General features: G+C 36.9%; 1 protein-coding gene across 1 annotated transcript in view; it reads right to left on the bottom strand.

Moving 5' to 3' along the window:
- The window catches only part of LOC111182370 (metabotropic glutamate receptor 8), a 161282-nt gene that overhangs the window by 67129 nt on the left and 67823 nt on the right, over positions 1–26330 (bottom strand). The window contains exon 3 of the mRNA XM_089917075.1: positions 16619–16865. Within this exon, the coding sequence (XP_089773201.1) occupies positions 16619–16865 (247 nt within the window). The remainder of the gene's footprint in view (positions 1–16618; positions 16866–26330) is intronic.

Below are 26330 nucleotides of genomic sequence, written 5' to 3'. Positions count from 1 at the left end.
ATGTTGAAGCAGCCAGATTCTTCTCTTGTTGGTTATTAGTAAAGAGATAACTCCTCTGTGGGGGACAGCTGTCACTGTTAGTTAAAAATCCCTACTGTTGGGCGTCCCTGGTGGCGCAGTGGTTGAGAGTCCGCCTGCCGATGCAGGGGACACGGGTTCGTGCCCCGGTCCGGGAAGATCCCACATGCCGCGGAGCGGCTGGGCCCGTGAGCCGTGGCCGCTGAGCCTGTGCGTCCGGAGCCTGTGCTCCACAACGGGAGAGGCCACAGCAGTTGAGAGGCCTGCATACTGCAAAAAAAAAAAAAAAAATCCCTACTGTGTAAATTGGTATAGATATTTCTGAAAAGTGAGGGTTTTTCTACAGTAGGCTATTATAGCTTCTTCATAAGCCATTCACATCAACCATCTATGTTCTGGTTCACTGACCTACTCCATAAAGCCATTATGGATGATTGTGTCTGTCCAGCAGCCCCAGGGCCCCATTAAAGATCTATTTCAGGTCTCAGATGCCTGCTGATAGAAGACACATATTCTCAAACTCCAGTTACAAGGCATGAACAGGTATAGGTTTTTGAATTTAAAATCTCCATTTTACATAACACAAACTTGGTCTAGTTTTTGCTTCTTAGAAATCATAAATGTTGCTGTGTTGGGGGGAGGCGTGGGGGAAGTAGGGGAAAACTGGATAGGACTCAGACTATTACAACTTTAAAACACCTGAAAAACCTTTGTCTAAAATTGCACCTTGGATCCAGTATAGTGCTAATAAAGGTGCTTGTCAACTGACTATCCAAATATTTTCTCCCTCGCCTCTGACCTAGAAGATTGGACCTGCCAGTGAAAATGCAGTAAGGTCTCTGCCAATTCCGCCTTTTGCTCTGCCAAGAGTTTCCACTGTAATAGACTCCAAGACTATAGACAACTTCTGCTAATGGCAATGCTAAGGTTGTGGGCCTAGTAAATAGCCATTAGGTAATAACACTGATAAAGACAGAAAGAGGATGGCTGGGCTCAGTTTGGCCTGAGGGGTGTTACCCCAGCATTGTGGATTGTACATTTCTATTCTTGGCTCAATTAGTGATGGGTGATTTGACACTGAACTTGAATAATGTTCAGCTTTGGTCTTTCTGTCTGTAAGACATTATCATAATAATGTCTATATCTTAGGAAGGAGATCATGCACTAATTACTAAAGCAACTACTTGTGCATGAAAGAAACAATCATGGGTTGCCAACCTAAAAATATAATAAGAACACATTTACAAATGATTTGCATGAACTTCTGAATAAAGTTACCCTGTATATAACAGTTATAAAACTAGGTTGATTTGTGTGAACTTACCAATAAGTTGTAAATACACCCCTCAAGTGGTCTTTTCATTTTTTTCTTAAATTTCTTTCATAGTATTTGAAAATTTTCAAATGAGATATAACAGATCATAAACCATGAAGAAAAAGGCCTGCATTCTGTGTCTGGTCGTATGATGTACATGGATAACAGTAAAAATTGCACATTAGAGGCAACTCAGAATAAAAATTAAAACTCTAAAGCAGATTTAAAAGTTAGCACTAGCTTGAATTTATCCAATATCCCTCATCAGAATACCTTCCCCAGAGTTGGGAAGGATGGACAGCTCTCCAAGAACAGATATGACACACTAATATCAAATGCTAAATCAAAGGATTCCAGGAACAAGAATAGACTTGTGCCTAGTATTCCAGCTGACCCCTGTAGTGTTGTGTCCTGACTCTCAGGTGACACATTCTCTCCAATACATAGCTCTGTACAAGCTCCACACCTAGGTGCTATATGATCTCCAGCAAGTTAGCTAATCAATCTTTGTCTCTGTTTCATCATCTACAAACAGGGGTAATGATAGTACCAAACCCACAAGGCTACCGCAAGATTTGTTCCACTGCAGCACTTAGAAAGCTGTCTGATATAAGGGTGTCATAATCTTAGTGATTATAATTTTTATTATAATTATTGTAGTTGCTATTATCATTAGGTGACTTATCATCTCTCCCAGATTGTAAGCTCTTTGCATCTCCACACAAGAAATAATATATGATTTTCACATTGTTCTTACTGAAAGAATAAGTGAATGATTGAATGAATTAAATAATGAATTTTTTAAAAAGCAAGCCCTTGAGAAACAGGGAGCTTGTATACTAGCAGAAAACCTAACTAAAGTACTATACTCATGCAGCCCCTTAATATTGATTATGATCTCAGGCAATATTCCCTTTATTTACTTATTCTGTATTTCAGGCAGATAGATATGTTTCTTAAGAAGGAAATTGACCTCAGACAAAGAGTTTTGATTGGAATAAAAGATTGGGGGTAAAAAATAATATTCCTGGGGTAGATTCTGAGGAGCACTATTCACTTTAAAATAACTCAGAAGCCAAGGAAACAGAAAGTTAGAGATTAAAGTTGATCCAAAGACCCACAGGCCATTCCTGGGAAAACAACAACACAATATCAACAATGACTACAATAATCAAACAAAATTTAAAATACCGTAAAAGAACTAGGATAGACCTCAGGAGGTAGATAAATGCTACTGAGAGAAGCTGGAAAGAAAAAAAAGTCAGCTCAGGGTTCAGCCTGGAAGAGGAGGTTTAGAGAAGAGAGAAGAATTTGGTGACATCAGGAGATGATCTGAGACCCTGGTGGAAATACTGCAGGGGGAACAAATGCTCATTCTCAAAGTATTTCCTGTCACCAAATTTATCCCAGGATTTCTAGAGTTATTCCGGTTAGTGATCCCTGCATCTTTAAAAATGCAAATCAAGGAGCCTGAGAGGGAAGAAACATTGGACATTCATACTTTAGTATGAATTATATTTCCTTCAATTCATTCTTCTCACAGTCACTTCATCTCCATAAACAGCAGCCATCCTTTCAGCTACTTAAGTAGAAAACCCTGGAATCACCCTTTTCTCTCAACCACATCTATGCATCAGTAAATTAGTAAGATTTTCTGTTAAAATATAGGGAGAGTTTAACCACTTTTCATCACCTCCACTGCCTTACTCAGCCCACTCCATGGTCCTGTCTACTCTGGATCATCCAAGAGTGTGTAACCAGTGTCTGTATTTCTGCCATTGCCTCCTTGAGGCTAATCTCATCTCATTACAGAAGTCATAAAGATGCAGTTAAAATTAAGACCCATACGTCATTCATCTGCTCAAGACCCTGTGGAGGTCTCCCATCAGGGTAAAAGTTCCAGTTCTTTCAGTGATCTACAAGGCCCTTCAAGATCTTGTTCTCCACCCCACTCCTCCCCTTTACCTTACCCTGCTCTAGATATGCTCATGCCTCAGGATCTGTCTCCTTCCTGTTCCCTCTGCCTTAGAATTCTCTTCCCCAAGACATTATATAGATCAATCCCTTCTTTTCTTCAGGCTCTTAATCAAATGTCATCTTCCCTAGTTACCCTACCTAAAATTTCAACGCTGTACTCTACAAATGTTACTTCTTAACCTGTTTCCTATCCATTTTCTCTGATTTATTTATTTTTCTCATCACTATTTATCACTATCTTACATACTCTATATTTACACAGTTATCTTGTTTATTATTTATCTCTCACACAGAAGTATAAATGCCTTGGGGACCAGGGTTGTTTTTTTGTTGCTGTCGTTGTTTTTGTCCACTGTTATATTCTCAGCGCCTACAACATCTGCTACATAGCTGGTCCTCAGTAAATATTCTAAATAAAGTGAATAATTAAACTATCTTAAATATATGTTTTCTTAAAATCCAACTGTAGTAGCTTCCCTAGGGACCTTTGATATGCCTATTTGATATCTGTATTGGGGATGGGGACAACTTTGACATCGAAAAGTAATTTGGGATTGAGGCATTGGAGCATGGCAAAGTATTAGTGGGTCCAAAAATGGAAAATGGGAAAAGAGGACCTCTGAATACCTAGAATGTATGTAGAGGCTATCAGTCAACTGTATGACATCTTCAGGAGGTACAGAGAAGTTCAAGAACATGATGAGAAAAACAATAAGTACAGAAACCACATCTCATCTATTTTATAATTTTGCTTCCTACAGGGTGCTTTTTCTTCCTTCCTCCAGATTAGTGAAGATTCTTATTGAGCTCCAGTGCTACTAGTACTCCATTCAGAAAATTGAAGTGAGGGGGTACATGGGCGTTCATAAATTCTAGCATATTTGTAGAAAAGCAGAGCTCTATTCATCATACCTCTCCCCTTGCCAACTGCAGCCCTTTGACAGGGAAGAACTCATTCTTGATTCTCTTGCCTGGAAGATGCCAGTGGCAGGATCTGAGAAAAGGCCTTGTTGGGGTGGGCAAGGGTTAATAGCCAAGGACAACTAGAAGATATGCATGGATATGGGATAAATTATCCATGGTTTGTCATCTTTGGGGATGCTCTTGAAAAACTAATTTGCCCTTTTAGTGTAATATACTACAAAAAAAGGGAGACGAAATACCCCCTAGAGATGACAATACCTATGGGACAAAAGGAAGAAGTCAGGCTTCCACAGATTATTTGTGGAACTGCCAGATAAGGAACTGTTAGCGGAAGGCAGCTACACACTTATTCACATCTATCCTCCGTATCGTCTTATTCAATCCAGCCTCTGAATTGCACACACAGTAAAGAATAAAGATAGGACAGAATAATTACAATACAGTCCCATCCCAGAGCTCTTCCATTACTAACTTGGATTATCTTAGTATGATTTTAAGCGCATTTGTGATGTTTAATATTCAGATACTGCAAATGCAGTGCTTGACATTAGGGGAAACAAAACAATAAAATATAACTTAGAAAAATTATCCAAAACATGGAAATAGGCAAAAATGGTGATTTTTTTTTTTTCCAGCACAGTGCTACATTTGAATTTCTATCAACATGGTTATTTTATAGCTCTGTAGATACAGGGGTTAATTTGTCAAACTTTATCCAGTAGTTTCAAATAATGTCTGTCCAATGGAAGAGATAACCTCTAAGTTTACTGTTTATTACACCTTAAGACACTAAACTAGTTTTATATCTAATCCTCTGATTTATCCCATATTTATTTATATATTGAATGTATTATATACGTCATTAGCTTCTCAAATGCTCTTTGTGCTAGTTTTAACATCTTACTGGTTCCCTAATTAATAAATGGATTGAATAAAATCCTTGACTTTTCCATTTTACCTCTTTATGAAAGTTGTATCAATATTTTTAACTCTTTCAGAATGATACTTTAACATTCTGATAATTTTCATTAGCTCTCAAGATCATCCTATGTTCTAGTGAACTTACCTAATGAAACTTAGTTCATTGGTAAATAATCTTATATGCTTACTTCAAAATCTGATACATCACATGGATGATTTGCCTTTCCTGTTTTCTATAACCACATCACCCCTACCTCCTATCCAAGTCATTACATGGCCGATTCTTATTTTTTAATAGGTCCCAATCCATGCTTGGCCTTCATGACTTTGTAACAAGTTATTTGTGAAAGTTAGCTTTGCTAAAACTACTTAATAAGGCATTACACAATTAGAAAAATATTTAATAGGTGAAATTTCTTTTCCTCTATCCTTATCACTCTGAAAGTAGCCAAAATATAGTACAAGGCTTTACATTTATAATACACTGAGTTCAACAGAGAGAAAAATATTCTGAATGTCCCAATGAAGGGTTCAATTAAATAAAAAATAATGGCACCCATAAGTCATAATATCATTAAAAGTTATGCTACAAAAAATTTTTTGTAAGAAAAAAACTGAAATAGATCATAGACAATAGTTTTTTTTTTTAAACAATAATTATTCTTCTTTTTGCTACTATAATATGACACTTTCCAAGAATGACAGCAAGTTTCTGAACATTCATAGGCTTCATTTTTTCTTAAGGAAATCTTTTCTTCTAGCTAAAGCCAAGTGTTTCTTCATTATTCATATCTCCATTAAAGGAGAACCATAATAAAAGAAAAAAGAAGCATTTCTAAACATTATTTTGTATGATTAGAATGTTCTATAATTTGGTATTATTTCTTATTCATCCTTTTATGCAAGCTTATTGTTATTTTTAGCAATTTTATTCTAAAAGATAGATGAAACACTGACATTAAATAAATGAAATGAGAAAAATTGGTAAGGTTGCATAATAGAGTTTAAGTATATCATTTCATCCACTTGCTGAATAAATAAAATATCAGTACACATTGCCAACAAACACATGAAAGGATGCTCAACATCACTAATCATTAGAGAAATGCAAATCAAAACTACAATGAGGATCACCTCACACCAGTCAGAATGGCCGTCGTCAAAAAATCTACAAACAATAAATGCTGGAGAGGGTGTGGAGAAAAGGGAACCCTCTTGAACTGTTGGTGGGAATGTAAATTGATACAGCCACTATAGAGAACAGTATGGAGGTTCCTTAAAAAACTAAAAATAGAACTACCAAATGACCCAGCAATCCCACTACTGGGCATATACGTTGAGAAAACCATAATTTAAAAAGAGACATGTACCACAATGTTCATTGCAGCCCTATTTACAATAGCCAGGACATGGAAGCAATCTAAGGGTCCACTGACAGACGAATGGGTAAAGAAGATGTGGCACATATATACAATGAAATACTATTCAGGCATAAAGAAACGAAATTGAGTTATTTGTGGTGAGGTGGACGGACCTAGAGTCTGTCATACAAAGTGAAGTAAGTCAGAAAGAGAAAAACAAATACCATATGGTAACACATATATATGGAATCTAAAAAAAAAAAAAATTGGTTCAGATGAACCTAGGGGCAGGACAGGAATAAAGACGCAGACAAAGATAATGGACTTGAGGACACGGGGAGGGGGAAGGGTAAGCTGGGACAAAGTGAGAGAGTAGCGTTGACATATATACACTACCAAATGTAAAATAGCTAGTAGGAAGCAGCCGCATAGCACAGGGATATCAGCTCGGTGCTTTGTGACCACTTAGAGGGGTGGGATAGGGAGGGTGGGAGGGAGACGCAAGAGGGAGGGAATATGGGGATATATGTATTATGTATAGCTGATTCAGTTTGTTATAAAGCAGAAACTAACACACCATTGTAAAGCAAGTATACTCCAATAAAAATTTTAAAAAAAAAGATAGACTCAAAAAAATAAATAAAAATAAATAAAATATCAGTGTTGGCTAACATAATGTAGAAAATTGATGATATTCTTTCTTCACTGTCATTGGTAAATAATAGAGAATATAGTCAAAGGGGAAGGAAATAAGATGACACAAACTTCTGTTCTTAGTGAGATTTCCTGCAATATGGCATTTAAGTTAGAAAAGTAAAATCCTGTTCATCTGAATGTTACATTTTCTGTAAAAGTTTCTGATAAACACTAAAAATAAAGCTTAATCATTTAGTTCCTATTCATGTTCCAACGGTCTTCCCTCAAGCTTACATTTATGGTTAGTTTTCCTTAAAAATAAAATGAGTTTGTGCCAGATCAACCATCATGGATTTAGATGCCTTTAGATATTAGCTAGCATAAGCTAATTTTTTTAAAAAATTGAGGTCAGATTTGGTTGGCCCAAGGTCACACTGATATATCGCTTATTGTCTACTAGTGGCATTTGCTGAACGTTGCCTTAGGCTACATTTTTAGTATTCCCTCTGGCATGCTGAGATTAGATGTGACATTTCTTGGCCAGAATAAAACACAAGGTCGATTCTAAAGACTATAATACTATATTTTTTCCCTGCAACTTCGCATTTGCTTATCTACAGTACACAGCAGTTAGTTTTAAAGCGTGGGACTTATGAACCACTACTGGCACATGCTAAATCCTTCTCCTTACAGGATGCCTCCCCACACTGTCCCAGCATGTATAACTATCTCCTGAACCCTCAGCAAAATCCCTGAGAAAATAACCACAGCGGAGGTCAGAATGCTCCAGCTCCTACTGTAAGAGGTTGAGGGAATTTATCCTCCCACTGCCTGGGGAAGGTGACAGTTTCATCAAGAAAATCTCCCACTGAGATAATGTTATAAAGGATGATTGGCATATGTAAATCTATGAGGACTATTATTCAACTCTATTATGAGTTAAAAAGATTTTGTAGAACACCAAATAATTATCAATTATTTATAAAAGTACTTAGGAAAGAAAACCCATTGGTAAGTTTGTAATAGGAAGAACAATTTTGAAACGTCATGAATTTTGCTTAATATTTTATTTTTCTTCCTAAAGCCTTAGAAGAAAAAGTAATAATAATAATAATAATAAAAACCCACCTTTGGCCTGAAAGCCAGCTTTGCTCTCATAATCACCCTGTTGTATCCACTTACCCTGACTAAAGTCAATTAGTAAATGAAAATATGAATATGTACTTGAATTTCTCTCTGAATGAAATGCAAGGCTTGTAAAATTCAAGCATTTTTCTCAAGCAAACATGTATATACTTACTAGTTTAAAAAAAATCTTTAAAATGACTAATAATCTCCAATACAAAGAAAACTGTCAGTTTAAAAATTAAAATACAATTATAATTACTTTTCTTGGTATGGCTATTGGTACTGAGCTACATGGCACAATAAAATATACTAAATGTGCAGTTATGAGTTTCCTTCATTTTAAACTAGGTCTTATCTAGAAAGGCACACCTAGAGGTGGGTTTATGATCCTGATTACAGGATTGTATTTATCAGTAATTCAGATAATCTGAAAACTTGAAAACAATACTCTCACTCTTGATTTAAATATTATCTACAAACAACAAATAACTATTAGGAGAAACTCAACAAGAGGCCAATAAGTACCTATTTCCTTCTGTATGTAGCTCTCTGTCTGGGTTGGTATCTAGGAAATGCTGCTCTATGCTGAAGGAGCCTAAGCTATGCTACTTCAACTCTCTGTGTGAAATAAAGTGACTGTCAATATCTGGGTTGAAGCTACAGAGCACAGATAGCTCTTTGTATCTATAAGGGATGCAATGAGCTGTCCAAGCTAACTCAGCAGAGAGAACATTTACTAACAAAATGATTGTAGAGAACCATTGACTTGATGGATGTCTGGGACGGTGTAGAATGGAGGCGCCCAGGACGAAAATGGGAGCAGATTTGAAAGCCTTTAACAGGCTCCTCTTACCCATCCTAGTGTGGTTTATTAGCATGACACAGGCTCCCTGTTTTCTCTCTCTTTAATGATACTGTTCTATGAACCAATGAATGTTTTCATTTGGAAAATAAGAAAGCTCTGACATGTTATCTGGACTGTGGTTTCTTTAGTGATGCCAAGGGAATAAATACGCTAATTCTGTGCTTTAAGGAATGTATTGGGTAAGGCCCGTTACTTCACTGATTTCAGTGCATACTAGGCCCAGGTGAGAAAAAGTTAATATTACACACCTTGGAATATTTCTTTTTGCAAATGTTTGACTTAGAAAATGGAGAATTTCAGTGACACTTGGATATACTTTTAGATGGTGATTTTCAGATTACATTCTCCCAAGTTTAACTCATCATTTGTTAATTACGATACCTGAAGCAATTGACCTCAAGCTACTGCTTGATTCTTCATAAAAGAAGCAATTACTATGAAAAGCTACCACATAAATCTTGAAATATTCACAAAAATCTTACACAAATAATATTTTCATAGAGAAATGAAAGACCGTGTTCTTCACATACACGCAAACGTACAAAAAGACATTCCTCGAGGAAATAGTCGTTTCTTGGCACACCGGGGCTTTAACAGCAGCAGTGCCAACTGGAAAGAGTCTTCCCTGGCTTTAAAACTGGAACGAAACAACTCTCAACATCTGCAAAACATTCCTTTATTATTAGAAATAAATTATTTGTATAAAAAATTGCATGCGTCAACCATTGCATTTATTTTTTAGCACAACCCAGGGCTTCAACCTGGTCAGCCATTACAAGAAACAGACTCACTGTCTTATACAAGTTGAACAATGTGGGACAGGAACGGGAGTTCTCACAATCACAGAAAAATACTTACAAGAATAACATCAGACATGGTTTATTTCAACAGCATTTTTTTTTTCACAAGCTAACGTTAGTTTTCCCTTTGTGATTTTTTTTTTTTTTAACTGCTCATGAGTAGGCAATACTTTAGCTTGACACTCATTGGTTGTATTATATAAAATGGGTTTCTTCACTCCCTGTTATTGATACTTTGGGCTTGTGGCTAGTTTTTGTTCCTTACAAGATTGACTATTGATTTGATTGATTGTAGTCTACAGAGATCTCCAGGAGTGAGTGTCGGTGGTGTCACGTTCATCGTTTAAGATCGCATACCACATTTCTTCATATTGTATCATTTCCCTGTTTCAGACTGAATGATTGCTGTAGCTGATATATGTCGTCTTGGTAGAGGAAGCTGTTAAGACAAATTATAGTACAGAATAATAAATTAGTTTGTTAAACTGATTTTAAAATTCAAATATTGCAATGACTTTTTATGATATGTGGTCTTTACAACCTGTTACTTATTATTTTAAACAGTGTAGTAGGATTTCAACAATTGTAGAAATAAAAATGCAGCAGAGTTTTTAATCTATAAAACCACTAGTCTCATTTATAGTGTAGACATTTGGCAGAAAACTAAAAATGTGAATGCCCTGGTCTTTAATATATTTAGGTGAAATTCAATTTAAATGTGCATTTTGACTAACAGATTTACAATATAAAAAATGAAAGAACAGATGAAATTCTCTATCCTGCAAAATGAAAAAAGAATTTTTTCTTACAACCCACGTTAAAGACCTCAATTCTTTGAGTCTGATTTGATGACCAAGAAAGGGTTAGTCATTATAATTAGTCATGCTTTGAGAATGAATATATCTTCCATTTAAAAATAGTACTTTTAGACTCTAGAAGTGAACACAGTACAATATCAATGTGTATTGCCAACACATGTTTATGGTCTGGTTTCATCCAAAGGATACAAATGGAGATGTTTAAAAAATAAATAAAGACTCAAAGAAGGAACTTATCATGAACTAAACCCATTATTGTAAGATTATTAGAAAAGTATGAACAAGAAAATATTCTAAGTCTAAATGTTCTAATTCTAAATATTTCTAAGTCTAAACTTAGAAAATATTCTAAGTTTAAGTATATTCATACTTAAATTTCCAGAAATACAAATCTAAATCCAAATAATTACTTTGCATTTTTGAAAGATGTGATGGAATAAATCTGTTTTAAAATTCAAAAGTGATATCTTATTTTTTTCAGTGGAACTCTGGAATGAAAAATCATAAGAAGAAAGAAGAAAAAGTGCAAAACGTATGTATTTCACTATATAAATTCAATTCAGGGTGAAACAGATTTTTAGAGAATAATTTACTTTTGAACATTGAATAAGGAAATTGTAAAGTTTCTTCTCTGAAATAATTGGCAGTTAGACTCATTCCATTGTAGTGTACATGAATACTGGTAATTGACCAGACAAGCTCTTACCAGAGACCAGGATCAGACAAAGTCCACAGTCACTAAAATTAATACAGGGAGCCCAGGAAGTGCTAGCTGTAGAGGTTTTTGCTGTTTTTTATTTCACTGAATATTATGAGCTTCATGCCAAAAACAGGTGGGACATATCTGCGTATCTTTCTATGTTGCTCACCTTAGGTTATTATTGAGGGACAGTGGAAAGGAAGTAGATCTTAGACTTTTTTTTTGAATAGATCTCTATTGGAGTACAATTGCTTCACACTACTGTGTTAGTTTCTGTTATACACCAGTAGACTTGGTTTTAAATTGCATTCTCTTCTCTACAAAATGAGTGAAAAAACGTCACTGAACCAGGTTATGGGGCCTCAGCTTCATCACTGGTCCACAATCCACAACATTGTGTTTTTGTGAGGATGGAGGCACAGTAGATTTGTGGGGAATGGCTGTTGTCTTAGAGAGTCCATATGGAATGCTACTTTTCTATTTATGCTTCTAAAAGGTAGGGTGTCTTTTACCTTTGGTTTGGTGTGAAGTGAAACACAGTGATTTTTATGGTCTTTATTTTTAAATTTATATAATGCTCTCATATGCCTCTAAATATATTCTAAGAAAATGAAATCTGTGCTTCAACTATGCTTTTGAAAGACTTTCATATGATCTTTGTAGACAAGATGGAGAAAAATTATGAGTTAGAAAAACGACCCTTTAAAAGATTGCTCAACTTCCTGCCCTATTCAGTATATTTAACAGTAACTAAAAATGTGAGAAATATCTACCAAATTTGCAGATAGCTAGAAAGAAAAATTATGGTTGTAACAGAGGAACAAGAGCCTAAAGACCTTAACGAAGATGATATTCAGATGTTAATCTTCAAGGATCATTCCAACTTCAAGACTCTAAAGCTTTTTAGAAATTATTTCATTGTTTGAACTCTTAGAAGTAACCTCCAGGGAAAAAGATGTAGAATTCTATTGAGAACTAAGACTATAATTTACAAAAAGAAAGTAATCTTAATTTTTCTGATCAGAAGAAGGATGTAAGGCTTTGGAAACATAATTTAGTCAACACTGAAACGATGTGAATGGCAGATACCTTGCAAGAATCTTCCGTTTTTTTCTTCCAAGAAGAAAGAAAGATGGATGCTAAAATAATAGAGTTTTTGAATTTTAAGTCTTATCTTTTCTATTAATCACAGACCAATCTAGATTTTGTGGGTTAGGTTCCAGACCACTGCAATACAGTGAATATCACAATAAAGCAAGTCACATGAAATTTTTTTGTTTCTCAGTGCATATAAAAGTTATGTCTACACTATCCAGTAGTCTAGGTGTGTGATAGCCTTATGCCTAAAAACACAATGGACATACCTAAATTAGACAAAAATACTTCATTGCTAAAAAATGCTAACCATCATCTGACAATGCAGGGTTGTCAGAAATGCTCACTTTTGAAAAAAATGCAGTATCTGGGAAATGCAATAGAGTGAAGCACAGTAGAACGAGGTATGTCTGCATATTTTCATGGCAGCAGTGATACCTTTACCTTTATCCCAGAAGTGTTACAGAACAAAAGGGATCGGAGATGGACATACAAGCTAATGTAATACTTCCGCTGATGAATGTGCTTATGTGAAAGTCAGGCTTGAATACAGCAACAGTGAATTTCCTGTGCACACCACACTGTGTTCATAAGCTAGAGAAAGGAGATCTACCTCCAGAAGCAGCTGTTTTCATGAATTATGCATGAATAGAGCTTAAGGAATACCGTGTTACAGCATTCGTTAATTGGGTACCGTTGATAAAATTCATATATACCAACTTTGTTTCTAACTCTCTTTCCACACTTGTATGAAACAACACTTGACCTTTTTATGTGTGAAATGTAGTGTTCTGCAAATTCAGTCATTAACATGGAGTCATTTGGTCTCCCTTCTAGCTTCACATTGCTTTTATTTATTCTGTGTACCATTAGAAGCTTTCCTTAAATATGTGATCAGAATTTCTGGCATTAACAAGTCATCTTTAAGATGAAATTTCTAAGAATGATGGACTTGTAGAACTCCACAGCTATGAAAGAAAAACATTGCATGCATATCATAAATACAGTTAATTGGTCAGAAAAAAAATCCTGAGTGTAGCATAGTAGCCATAATTATCAAAATCCTCCACATATTAAAAAAAGGGAGAGACTTCCCTGGCGGTCCAGTGGTTAAGACTTCGCCTTCCAATGCAGGGAGTGTGGGTTCAATCTCTGGTCGGGGAGCTAAGATCCCACATGCCTCGGGGCCAAAAAAACCAAAACATAAAACAGAAGCAATATTGTAACAAATTCGATAAAGACTTTAAAAAAAATGGTCCACATCAAAAAAAAAATCTTTAAAAAAGAGGATGCTAAAAAAATAGTTTTTGAATTTTGTCTTCTTTTTTGTTACTCACAAACCAATCTATATTTTCATGGGAGCAATGATACATTTACCTTTATATAGTGATTTATAGTTTACAAAACACTGTCCTGTACGTCATTGTCAAGTCATTGTGGTAGTGGTGATTTATCAAAAGTCTGGTAGCAGAAAGTATGAGGATGCGGCAACACGGACACTGTTCCAGTGGATTAACTAGTCCTGGTTAGATTGAGAATAGGCTCCACCGGTTTTGAAAGGAGGTATTTTAAATCTGAGGAGGCAAGGCACTAGTTACAGAGAGTTGAATGGCAAAAGCTTTCCAATATTCAATTATACTTCTAAAGACATAAGACACACTTTTAGAAGAAAAATATTGCATTTAAGCTCTTCAAGTTTTTGGTCGTTTTAGAGAGTTTGTGATTTTGGAAGACTTTTTACTTTTTCCATTCAAACCACTGGTGCATTTGGTAAAGGGAACAAGCACACAAGGGGTACATTGTAGCTAGTCCTTAAGTGATCAAAGGTTAACAGCTGTTACCGGGAGTGGGACTGCAGAAGGATGTGTGAGGATTTCCTACTCTGTCTCTCCTGAATGCGTAAACTGTAATCACTTTATCTGAGCCTAATTTATTCAACCCAAACCACTCCTGTAAAATATGACTAGTACGGTAAAATCCCCGAAGTACAATTTAACCTTCTTTGAGGCCATAATTGACTTTACCTTGATTCACCTTCTTCACTCTCTTTTACCTTCCAAAGGTGAGCATTCAACTCCTCCGAAATATTAGAGGCTTAGCCATCATACAGCCTTCACATTTGTAATCTTTCATTCTTATTTTCAGAGAAAAGAGGGGAACGTACACATGCTATGAAATTTCCATTTCAACGGCCACAGAAAATAATAAAAGGAAAACAAAATGTATGAGACTTATTTCTATAGCATGGGATTAGTCTTTGGCAATACAGCAAATTTTCCCTTCAGGGAACTAACTTATTTTTTTAAAGCGGTGGAAAAAGTTTATTAATTTTTTTCCTTACCACATTTCAGAGGTGAGTCCAGGATAACTGGTGTTTATTTCAGGGTACATTTGCTTGTTTCCATGTGCAACCATATTATATAAGGTATTCTGGATTGCTGCTAAAAACCAAGTACAACTATAGACTCTGGTGAGTCATCCTGAGAGTGCCAGTGTTCAAAGTGTATCACTGGCCAAAAGTAGTTTATTGGCATCCTACATTAGGTTTTAACTTCCTGCACTGGTGATTTCAAGGCAGAAGAAACAAATAAAATTCTGCCCTGAAATCACAAGCATTCTACACTGATGCCTTTGAGAGTAGTTACAGCTCAGCCTTTGCTGGGAGCCCAGATAGCCCCACTCTTAGTCAACTGCTTATCTATAATCACCTCCTCTTGCACTTCCTCAAGATTTCATGTTTGCAGAAGAGTGAGTATGTGGGGAATGTCTGTGAAACTCTTAAAAGGCTTCTTTCTCTACAAGTAACTAAATTTGATATTTACGAGCTGAAGGTCATCTTCCTAGAGGACCTGGCCAGTCATTCCAAGAAGTCTGATAGTAATTGAAGCCAATAGGTTTAATTAATCAATACTTATCTTCTAAGGATAGTTCTGCATGTGGGGCATTAGAGTAGACAGTGTTCATCTGGAACTCTTGATGCAAGGGAAGGTTTGTGAATCTAGTGAAGACTATAAGTTGTTATAATAATTAAATCAGATAAAGTCATCTCAATCTTTTCTGTATTTCATGTCAAAAGTACAGAGAAAAGGAGATACAGCCTCCTGGCAGAATCCGAGAGGAAGAGGGCATTTTTGTGTAGGGTTTTATCCTTAATGCCTGTGTTATATTGAACCATATACAGAATCTCGTAATGTATAGGTTATACACACATACACACATATATATATATAATTTTTTTTTCCTTATTCAGCTTTCTGGTATTTTGCAATACATAACTTCAATCTATTTGCTACTCTTCCATAGAGTCCAAGATGGACTTGAACAGCTCAGTTAAACTCCACTGGCTTAGTTTGGTACCAGTATGTTGTTATGTGCTTCTTCAGGGATGAGTATAGAGAAGATAATAGGTGAGGAACGGAAAAGTGGAGTGGTGGCTGTAGAAGGGGGCCTGTTTTCAGGGTCATGAGGCTTTCAGAGAAGAGCTCTAATTATCTTAATATATCCAAGAAGGAAAATCAAGGGAAACCAAAGAAGGGGACCACGTTGGGGAAACAAATATAGACTATGACTTAACCTAAGATGTTAGCTAACTAGTTTTCTCATTTCCCTAAATATCTGAATAACGTATCATTTATTTGTGTAAGATCTTTGTTAGCATGCCTTATAAATACTAGTTAACTATTAATTCTGTAAAGAGCGACCAGTATTGAACTGAAAAAGATTGGAGAGTAGTTCCTAAGAGCTAAAGGATAATTTTATAAATGAAGCATAGTTCCAAGCTTCAAGCTCTGTAATGCCTCAAAAGAGAGACTTGAGCGTCACACTTTGTAAAAGAGATTTCGTGTTTATGTTCATGCTCTGGAGAGGAGCCACTTGCCTTGAAATCGTTTTGTTCTAACCAAATGGTTCTAACTGCTGTGATGGTCTCATGGTGTGCGAGTACCACCAGGCCCCTGGAACCACGTAGCACAGTCCCCAAGACCAGTAGAAGAATGTTCAACGTACATCTATCAGGAAGTGTTCCCGCTCTTGACCATCGGAAAGTCTACGGATGACTTACTGTTGGTTTCAAGACTCTCACAGAGTTCGCTTTTCACCTCGCCATTTGGTCTGTCATTTCCTTTTTGGATCAGTTTGCTTTGCATGGTGGCAGCTGTCACCACAGCTTTGAAGCTCCTCTTGCGTTTTTGAACATTCTGCTCTGGATGAAAAATTATAATATAAACCTTGGGCATGTAGAGCATGCCCAGAGACACCGAAGCACTTAAACTCATGGAGACAGTAAGTGTTGTTGTCTGGATGTACATCTGAAGAAGGAAAAAAAAACATAGAATCAATGTTGGTAAGCCTGACCTAGGATAAAGCAAATAATATAACGGTTTTCTGAGATTATTCCAGCTTCTCTGCTAACAGTGCATTAGAAGGCACTTATTAAAACTGCCCTTAATTATAGTGAAACGTTCCTTTATCCCCACCTGCAAATGTGGGTAAAGTTGTATTGTTTATGAAGCCCAATTTTTTAAAACAAACAAAAACAAACAAGTAAGCTGATAGAGCTTAGTTTCCTCCTTAGATTATAATTAAGCATATATAAGAAAGGGAGCGAAATCAATCTAGCAAAAGACTAACATTTTATGTCACACAAACCTTATTCAGGGAGGTATCACAAGGTCAAATGTTATTCTTTCAACAGTAAACCTAACCTGGAAGGTAACTTATATATAGTGGAAATAGAGTGGGGGTGAAATAGTCCAGATCATCGCTATTGCACACCATTGCTTGGATAATGCGAGTGTTTGCACCTTCACATAATTACTTAATTCCAGCTTCCAAATTGGATAAATCACAAGCATGCCATAAGGGCTTGATATTTTTTAATAGCCCTCCTAAAGGATAATTCCAGAGGGTTTCTAGATGATTGCATCAGATCAAAATAAATGTGGGTGCTTTTAGAAAATACGTATAAGACTTCCTCCTTCCAAGACTGAAATCTGCCCTTTGGGGATGGGTCCTGACATCTGCATTTTGAAAAATTCTCCCCCTGTGCTCATTCCTTATCCTTATTTCACTGAAATTGACTGCTCTGGTACTTACAAAGAGAAGTCCCTCTGGAAGATTTTTCTTCCTGCAATCTAGAGGTTAATGAACTGAAAAAGTCAAACCTAAAATCACTGCTTTAGCTTTTTTCATTATGTTATGAAAACAAACATGACAGTATTTTAATCTTTTTTCTTCCCCAGTGTTATTGAGGTATAATCAAAGAATAGAAATTGTATATATTTAAGGTTTTATCAAAACTTGATGTTTTGATAAACATATATTATGAAATGATCATCTCAATCAAGTTAATTAACATATCCATCACATAGTAACCATTTTATTTCTTTCATTATTTTATTTTATTCTTTTGTGGTGAGAATGCTTGAGATCTCTCTTCACAAATTTCAAGTAAACAATACATTATTGTTAACTGTAGTCACATATTCATCTTGCATAACTGGAAGTTTGTACCTTTTGACCAATATCTCCCCAGTTCCCCTTTCCCCTGCCCCTGGTAACCACTATTCTGCTCTCTGCTTCTATGGGTCTGCTTCTAGATTCCACACATAAGTAAGATCATGCAGTATTTGTCTTTCTGTATCTGACTAATTTCACTTAGTATAATGTCCTCCAGGTTCATCCATGTTGTCACAAATGGCAGGATTTCCTTCTTTTTTTTTTAAAGAGTCAATAATATTCCATTGTATGAATATTTCACCTCTTTAAAAATAAAACCTTTGATCTGTTTACATTTTTCATGTCCTGAGCTGAAAATATAATTTCTCCCAAATAACTTGGAATACTGAGGTTACAAGGTAGCCATGTTTTAAGATGATGAAGAGATCCCTTTATCATCTCCATGATTTTTTTTCTGGCTTCTTTTGCTCAGCATAGTGGGGCTTTTTTTGTTTGTTTTTTTTAAACATCTTTATTGGAGTATAATTGCTTTACAATGGTGTGTTAGTTTCTGCTTTACAACAAAATGAATCAGTTATATATGTACATATGTTCCCATATCTCTTCCCTCTTGCGTCTCCCTCCCCCCCCACCCTCCCTATCCCACCCCTCCAGGCGATCACAAAGCACGGAGCTGATCTCCCTGTGCTATGCGGCTGCTTCCCACTAGCGATCTACCTTACGTTTGTTAGTGTATATATGTCCATGACACTCTCTCACTTTGTCACAGCTCACCCTTCCCCCTCCCCATATCCTCAAGTCCATTCTCTAGTAGGTCTGTGTCTTTATTCCTGTCTTACCCCTAGGTTCTTCATGACATTTTTTTTTCTTAAATTCCATATATATGTGTTAGCGTACGGTATTTGTCTCTCTCTTTCTGACTTACTTCACTCTGTCTGACAAACTCTAGGTCTATCCACCTCATTACAAATAGCTGAATTTCGTTTCTTTTTATGGCTGAGTAATATTCCATTGTATATATGTGCCACATCCTCTTTATCCATTCATCCGATGATGGACACTTAGGTTGTTTCCATCTCCAGGCTATTGTAAATAGAGCTGCAATGAACATTTTGGTACATGACTCTTTTGGAATTATGGTTTTCTCAGGGTATATGCCCAGTAGTGGGATTGCTGGGTCATATGGTAGTTCTATTTGTAGTTTGTTAAGGAACCTCCATACTGTTCTCCATAGTGGCTGTATCAATTTACATTCCCACCAACAGTGCAAGAGGGTTCCCTTTTCTCCACACCCTCTCCAGCATTTATTGTTTCTACATTAATGTCTGTTCATTCTAATGATACCTCTGAAAATGTAAAGTTGTCAGATTGCATCCAGCAATCCCCAAATTAATTGTGTCCTTTTTAATAAAGACTCAAAATATATTTACCTTCAAGAGTAAATACCTGAATCAGCCTTATGGCTTCCTTTTCCTAGGGGAGACTGTTTCTCTTAACAGATGACAAAGCCTTGAGGTGAGAAACTGTCTGAAACATGAAGAGAACTTCAGGCACTAGTAAAAAGACTGTCCTTGTCTGAAAAATCATATCCTGTGGATTACTGAGTTTACTGTTCAATTTATCTACCACTAAGGCTGTCCTTTGCTTAAGACCCTATCGTGAGTATGGGAACACCCTTCAACAAGGTGATATTTAGGATCGATTTGTTTCAAAGTTCACTTCCTTCAGGAAGTCCTCCATGATAAATCCTGATTATAATGTCCTTATTTTACTTCTAAGCACTAGTGCATTAAAAAATAAATACAATGGAGCACTTGCTAATGTATAACTATGTGATTATAACAATTTATATGAACTTTGTAATAATCCATAAAAAATGCACAACCAGGGTATAAGCTTCCCTAGCGTCTATAATCTACATTTCTTCTTATATACCTCTAAGAAATCACACAATAATTACTCAGATACCACTCATTATTTTTAAGTATATGAAGATCTTCAAGAAACCCTTAATTTACACAAATCATACAGAATATGCTTTCCATAATTTTCCACTCTGTCAAATGGACATCAGGGTTGATGACATTTTAAGTAAGAAACACAAAGAGATGAGGTATGAATCCAGATTCTAGGTTGGGCTCATGCGTACCATCCTCAGTAGAGACGTGATTCAGATACATCCCTCGGCAAAGTGATAAATGACTACACGCCATGACTTCTCAGGCTACCTGCCAACGAGTGAAAACTCGTGTTAAATTTGAGAGAACTAATCTACTGCAATTAAGAAGGTCCTGATAAAATGTGAATATGTGCCTTTAAACCACACGAACCTCCCTAAGCTTTGCCACCTAGTTTTAAGCAACTTATTATTATGAATACTCATAAGCTTCTTATACAATAGTTAATCCTCTTTGAATTCCTACTTATTCTCCAGCTAGCATTGCTGCAGAAAGGCTATGCAGAAAATGGGCTGCAGAGAAAGGATGTAATGATAAGGAAAGGATAGAGCCAAATGCAAACCACACATAAATATTCCAAAGCCACTCAAATAGGGAACCATCAGTTTTGTCCCAGTCAGACCCAGCCAAGTCAGTTTAACTTAAAAAACAAACAAAAACCAAACAAGGGCTTCACTGGTGGCGCAGTGGTTGAGAGTCCGCCTGCCGATGCAGGGGACACGGGTTCGTGCCCCGGTCCAGGAAGATCCCACATGCCGCGGAGCAGCTGTGCCCATGAGCCACGGCCGCTGAGCCTGCGCGTCCGGAGCCTGTGCTCCGCAACGGGAGAGGCCACAGCAGTGAGAGGCCCGTGTACTGCAAAAAAAAAAAAAAAAAAAAAAACCCTCCAGAGGTATAGCCATGAAATGATGGGAACATCCATATTGATTAGTTGGATTCTTTTTATATGTCTTAACCTGTTGGTCTTGCTAAAACATATAATACTAGTCCAAATAATTCATAAATACCTTTCTAGTTTGAAAATCTTATAAATTTTATCCACTACCATAAATGTAAGTGATAATTTTCTCCCGTTATTCAGAATAATTTCTGTAATATATAGTAAACTTGATTTTGTTAAATATTAAGCATGAAGAAGATTCTGGAATGCTAGTTTCTACATTAAATATATTACTGTAGTCTATCCTCTTAGCAAGCCAACTCAAAAGAAGATGTAATAAACATAGACATTAGGATTAAACAGTACTATGCTTAGTGTTCCAAGCCCTCCATTAGACACTGTGATTGCAAATTACAGATCTTATGTGCTCTCTTACAACAGCTTCTGAAAAATTTTAATGTGGGTTTAATATATAAAAAGCATCTATACAAAAATCATACCCTAAAATCTAAAACCTTACAGTGGCCAAGGCTTTGTTACAGGACTTCAGACTGTGAGTAGACTGAGTTTTTGAACTTCCTCTTTGAATATTTAATGAAATTAAAATGTCGTATATATTATAACCTCAATGAAAGCAGTAAGAGCAAAATAAGCAAAGAAATGAAATGCCACCTACTGTCCTTCTAGAGAAGTTAATTTCTTAGCATCATGGATTACAGGATTTTCAGTATCTCCCATATTTAAGAAGAAATGGAAAGATCATATTAAAAGATTGAAAATGAGCACTTGTTTCCAAAAAACTCGTGGATTTTTTTTTATACCTGTTGAATATTCTAATTACTTGAACCATGTAAGGAAGAAACATGTTCAAGCAGACCTGAGCTTGAATTCCAGCACCGCCACTTAAAATTCTTTTTAAAGATAAAGAAGTTTACAGAGAGATTCTGGAGTTGCCTTGTGGATGGTAAAAGCCCCTAGTCGACCCACCAGGTGACAATCTGAACTCTAATAAAACTTCCCTGGCAATTGAACAGTTGTGAGATCTTATTTTCCTCTCTGACCTTTAATTTATTTCCTATGGAATGGGGGAAAATAATACTTTTCTCATAGAAGGGTTATAGGTGGAACGACATAATCTTTATAAAATGTCTCAAAGGTGCAAAACAGTAGTAGCTCAACAAAGATGATTTTCCCTACAACTTTGAATCTAAAAGGCTGCCAACACAGCATCCTTCCAGGTATATAGAATAAGAGAGGGGGCTATGAGCCAGTTATCCAAAGTGGACAGTTTAGTGAAGAGCTGACAGCCCTGCTCTCACTATATGATGTCAAGGAAAATGCTTTTGTAATCTTACTTCAAAGTAGGCAGAATAAGATTTTGCCCAAAAGTCAACTCCTATTTGCTGATAGGGAACAGAATAGTGCACTGGTTCTCTGTATCAAAGTTACAGTTCACCAGAATGCTGTAACTATATTAGGAGGAAACTATATTAACTCCCTATAGCCAACATAAATCCACTGAGAGATGCTGACAGTGGTACTGGATATATTAATGTAACCTTCCTTTTTTCCATCCTTCTTTTATGCCCCACACTCTGCCCCTTGTCACTCCAAAATATTAGTACCTAGAGGAAGAGGAGTGTCTTTTCTATTATGTCCATTGATAGCCTGTCACTTCCTCTGCCTCCACAGCCCCTGGACATTTTGAGGCTGAAGCAGTCACATGCAGTGAAGCTGACTTAAATGATCTCTGGCTAAGCCAGGGAGGAGATGGCACAATGGAGCATATTAACATGACATCTTTTCTGGGACCTATTACAGCTTCCTCTTCATTCTCTGCAAGAGTCATTTGTGCACATCCAGGGTCTACTGAACGTAGGTCCTGGCCTGGAATCACTAAAGACTCTAGGAAGGGTAAGGAGGGAGGAGATTATATTACTCCAGGGGAAAGGTCAGTCTTTTACTTTCAACCAGCTGCCTGCACACAGAACTCCACAGATATCCAAGCTGGTGAGTTTTCAACCCCTATGTAACCAATGTAACCTGTTAAGAAACCTAACACCCCAGACGGATTTGTGCCATATGATAAGAAACAGATTATTTATTCCTGTCTGCCTTGCCCTGAGTGGTTTCATCTCACTTTTTGCTGCAGTCAGCCAGGTCCCGTTTGTCTGCTTCACACAGTCTGACCAGTGAGAAAGCTACGTTTACACTTAAAGCCTGCCTTTGCCTTTCTCTACTTCTGTTATCTATTCCCTCATCTGTGTGTCCGCCAAAGTGTCACCTACCTCCACAAATGGATCTTCTGCTTTTCAGAAGGGCTTCAGCCAATGGATTTCAAAATCTCATTAATTACTAGAAGTGATTAAAACAATTTTTTTTTTTTTTAAGATGGAGAAGTTTACAAAGAAACTCTGGAGTTGCCCTGTGGGTGGTAAAAGCCTCAAATCAACCTATCACGAAACAATCCAAGCTAATAAGACTCCCCTTGCAATGGGACACCAGAGGCGATAACGCACAGCACCCCCACCAGCTCTTTGGATTGAGCCTGGATACTAATGAACCATCCCAAGTCCATATCAAACATTTTATTATTGTTTCTGTTTTGTCGAGTTCAAATACCTTGCTGGCTTCTCCTTCTCAGTCAGTTCTGAGGGGTCCTCCTCATTCTCTCTAACATCTTTACCTTGAAGCATCCCAGACCTCAGTCCTTGGATATCTATCTGCCTATCTATCTATCTGTCTATCTGGCCACATTACTCTCTTGATGATAACATTCAGATTTATGGCCTTAAAGCAGGACCAGCTTTCTGGGTGCACTGCCTGTACACAGGCTCCTTCACTCAGAAAGGCCTCACACTTGGTTTAATGTTCTTCTGTCAGGGTTTTGAAATTCTCAATAATTTTTGAATAAGGAAGCCTACATTTTCATTTTTCATTGGGCCTCACAAGTTATGTAGGTAGCCCTGCCTTAAAAACTATATGCTGACTAATTCCAGGCCTCCCTCAGGAAACTCAGTTGCCTTCTGGGTAGCTCCCCTTAGATGTCTGACATATACGATCCAAAACTAAAAAGCATCTGAATCCCATCTTCATTCCTAAACTTCTTCTTCCAGTGGTCTTCCTTGTCTTTAGTCCATCTTTCCCATTGTTGGGATGAAAGCAAATAGAAATTGTCCTTGACTCTTACACTGTATCTGTGACTGAATCCTGTTGACTCTACTTCCAAAATTTGTTCATACATGTCATTTTCCACTTCTCCCGCTGGTACTGCATTGGTCCTAGCCAACATCATCTCTTATTTGGATTTTCACTATAGATGTCCTGTTGACATCTATACGTTTCTCCTCTTCTGCTCTTATTCTCTTCTCTCTGATCATCTGATTGATTTTTAACACAGGTAGCTAGAATTTAATCCCATTATTCATAAATTGGGTTCGGTCACCCCTACCCTCAAAACTCTACAGTGACTTCACATTGATGGTGTCCCTATAATGGCCTACAAGGTCCTCTGAACTGATCTGGCTTTACTCTTTCCCTCATTCATTCTCTTCTCATCACACTGGCCTCCTGGCTAATCTTAGAAGATACCAAGCATGCTTCTGCTTTGGGGCTTTTATATTTGATGAACTAACCCTTCACTTCGTTCAGGAAGTGTTCCTTTCTGAATGGTTCTTTCTCAATGAGACCCTTTCCTAAACATGAAGTTAAAAATTGTACCCCCCATCCCTCCACCTGCATTTATTTCCCCAGCTTTATTTCACTCCTCAGCATCTATTTTCTAGCATAAAAGTCTATATATATTTTACTAATTTATATATTGTCTCTTTCCCTTAACTAGAATAAAAATTCCATGAGTCCAGGAATTTTTACCTGTTTTGTTCACTGCTATAAACTCAACACCTAGAACATTGCCTGAATACGTGAATTTTCTGGTCTTTGAGGCAGTGTGGATCCTTACCCTTGAATTTGACATTTAAAGGAAATAACCCATGTAGTTTCAAGAGGAAAACAATAAATCAGGTTCTAAAGCTAGACAGTCCATGAAAATTTGAGGGCCCCATACCCCTTCAAATCAATACCCAGGCTGGGATAGAAACTCTTGGATAGATAAACATGATGATCATTTTCTTTGGCCTTGCCGCATGGCATGTGGGATCTTGGTTCCCGGACCAGGGATCAAACCCACGCCCCCTGCAGTGGAAGCAAGGAGTCTTAACCACTGGACCAACAGGGAGTTCCCAACATGATGACCTTTTAAACTATAAATGTGACAATTAAAAGTCAGTGGCCTCCACTTGGGAACATGAGAGCTCTGGGCTCTGCCCTGCATCCCTTCCCCACTTAAGAAATGTACAACTGAGGATAAGGCACTCACACTATTTATAAACGTCCACAGACTTAACTAAATGCATTTAAGAAGGCAATGTATGTAAAATATTGGCACAGCACCTGACATACAGTAATCAATCAACAGTAGCTGTTGCTGTTATTAATTAGCCTTGATTTTACTCTCTCTGAATCCTCCTCCATTCCTCACACAGTAAAGACATAACGGTACTGCGCTCTCAAAATCAGCCACACCTTTTTTAGCCTTTTTGATAAGGAACATGCACACATAGAACTATAGGCACAAAATATTTGTTCATAAGGAAATATATTTTATGCTTATAGGAAACACATTCAAAATGTCATCGTCTAGTATCATTCTGGAAAAAACTCACAATCCTGAGTGTCCCTCCTGTCAGGTAGAAATTGTAGGGTTGCTGACCCATCGGCAGGTCAGAGACATTACGTTGTGTTTTCATTAGTGGAGATGGAGATGGGTTTGCTCTGATCCATTTGCTGTCTCCCTTTTGGCCCCTTTTAGTCAGGACACATGTTAGCAAAATGAAGAGTCAAACCAAAGGGCGAAGACTATGGATGTAGAACTGGGCTGGTTCACATGTGAGGTCTGAATCCTTAACCTTGGACTTATTGAGGACGGTGGAAACCAGCTTCAGAGAATAATAAAGCATACGCCAATAAATGAACTATCAGCTTTGCTGAGGGTAGGAAAGGACAAGTGTAAGGAAGCTCAAGATCCTCTAAATATGGCAGGACAGATACTAGATTTATAATGAGTATTTATAATTAAATATACATGATATTTAATATTTGGACCAGTAAATAAATTTTCTATTAAAGCCCCATAGACATTTCTTAAAGTAGATGTTTTAAAGTAGAGCATTATTAAATAAAATGTAGTCTTTAGTTTTCAATTATCCTCCATAAGTATTATTTATAGAAACATAATAAAAAAACAGTGTCTCACACAATGGTGCCATATTTTCGACCGTGACATATGCAAATGAATATGAAACATCTGCTGTTGACTGCTTATCAGTTCCTCCTTTACATGTTATTTTTCCTCCATGTTTCCCTCCATGGATTCCTGCTTCCATGCCACCTTTTAGCCCTTTATCATTTTTCAACAG

Source organism: Delphinapterus leucas, chromosome 9 (assembly GCF_059928025.1).
Source record: "Delphinapterus leucas isolate spDelLeu-1000000601 "Yukka" chromosome 9, BTC_Dleu_Yukka2, whole genome shotgun sequence".
Taxonomy (NCBI): domain Eukaryota; kingdom Metazoa; phylum Chordata; class Mammalia; order Artiodactyla; family Monodontidae; genus Delphinapterus; species Delphinapterus leucas.
This window is presented reverse-complemented; position numbering and strand designations above follow the sequence as displayed.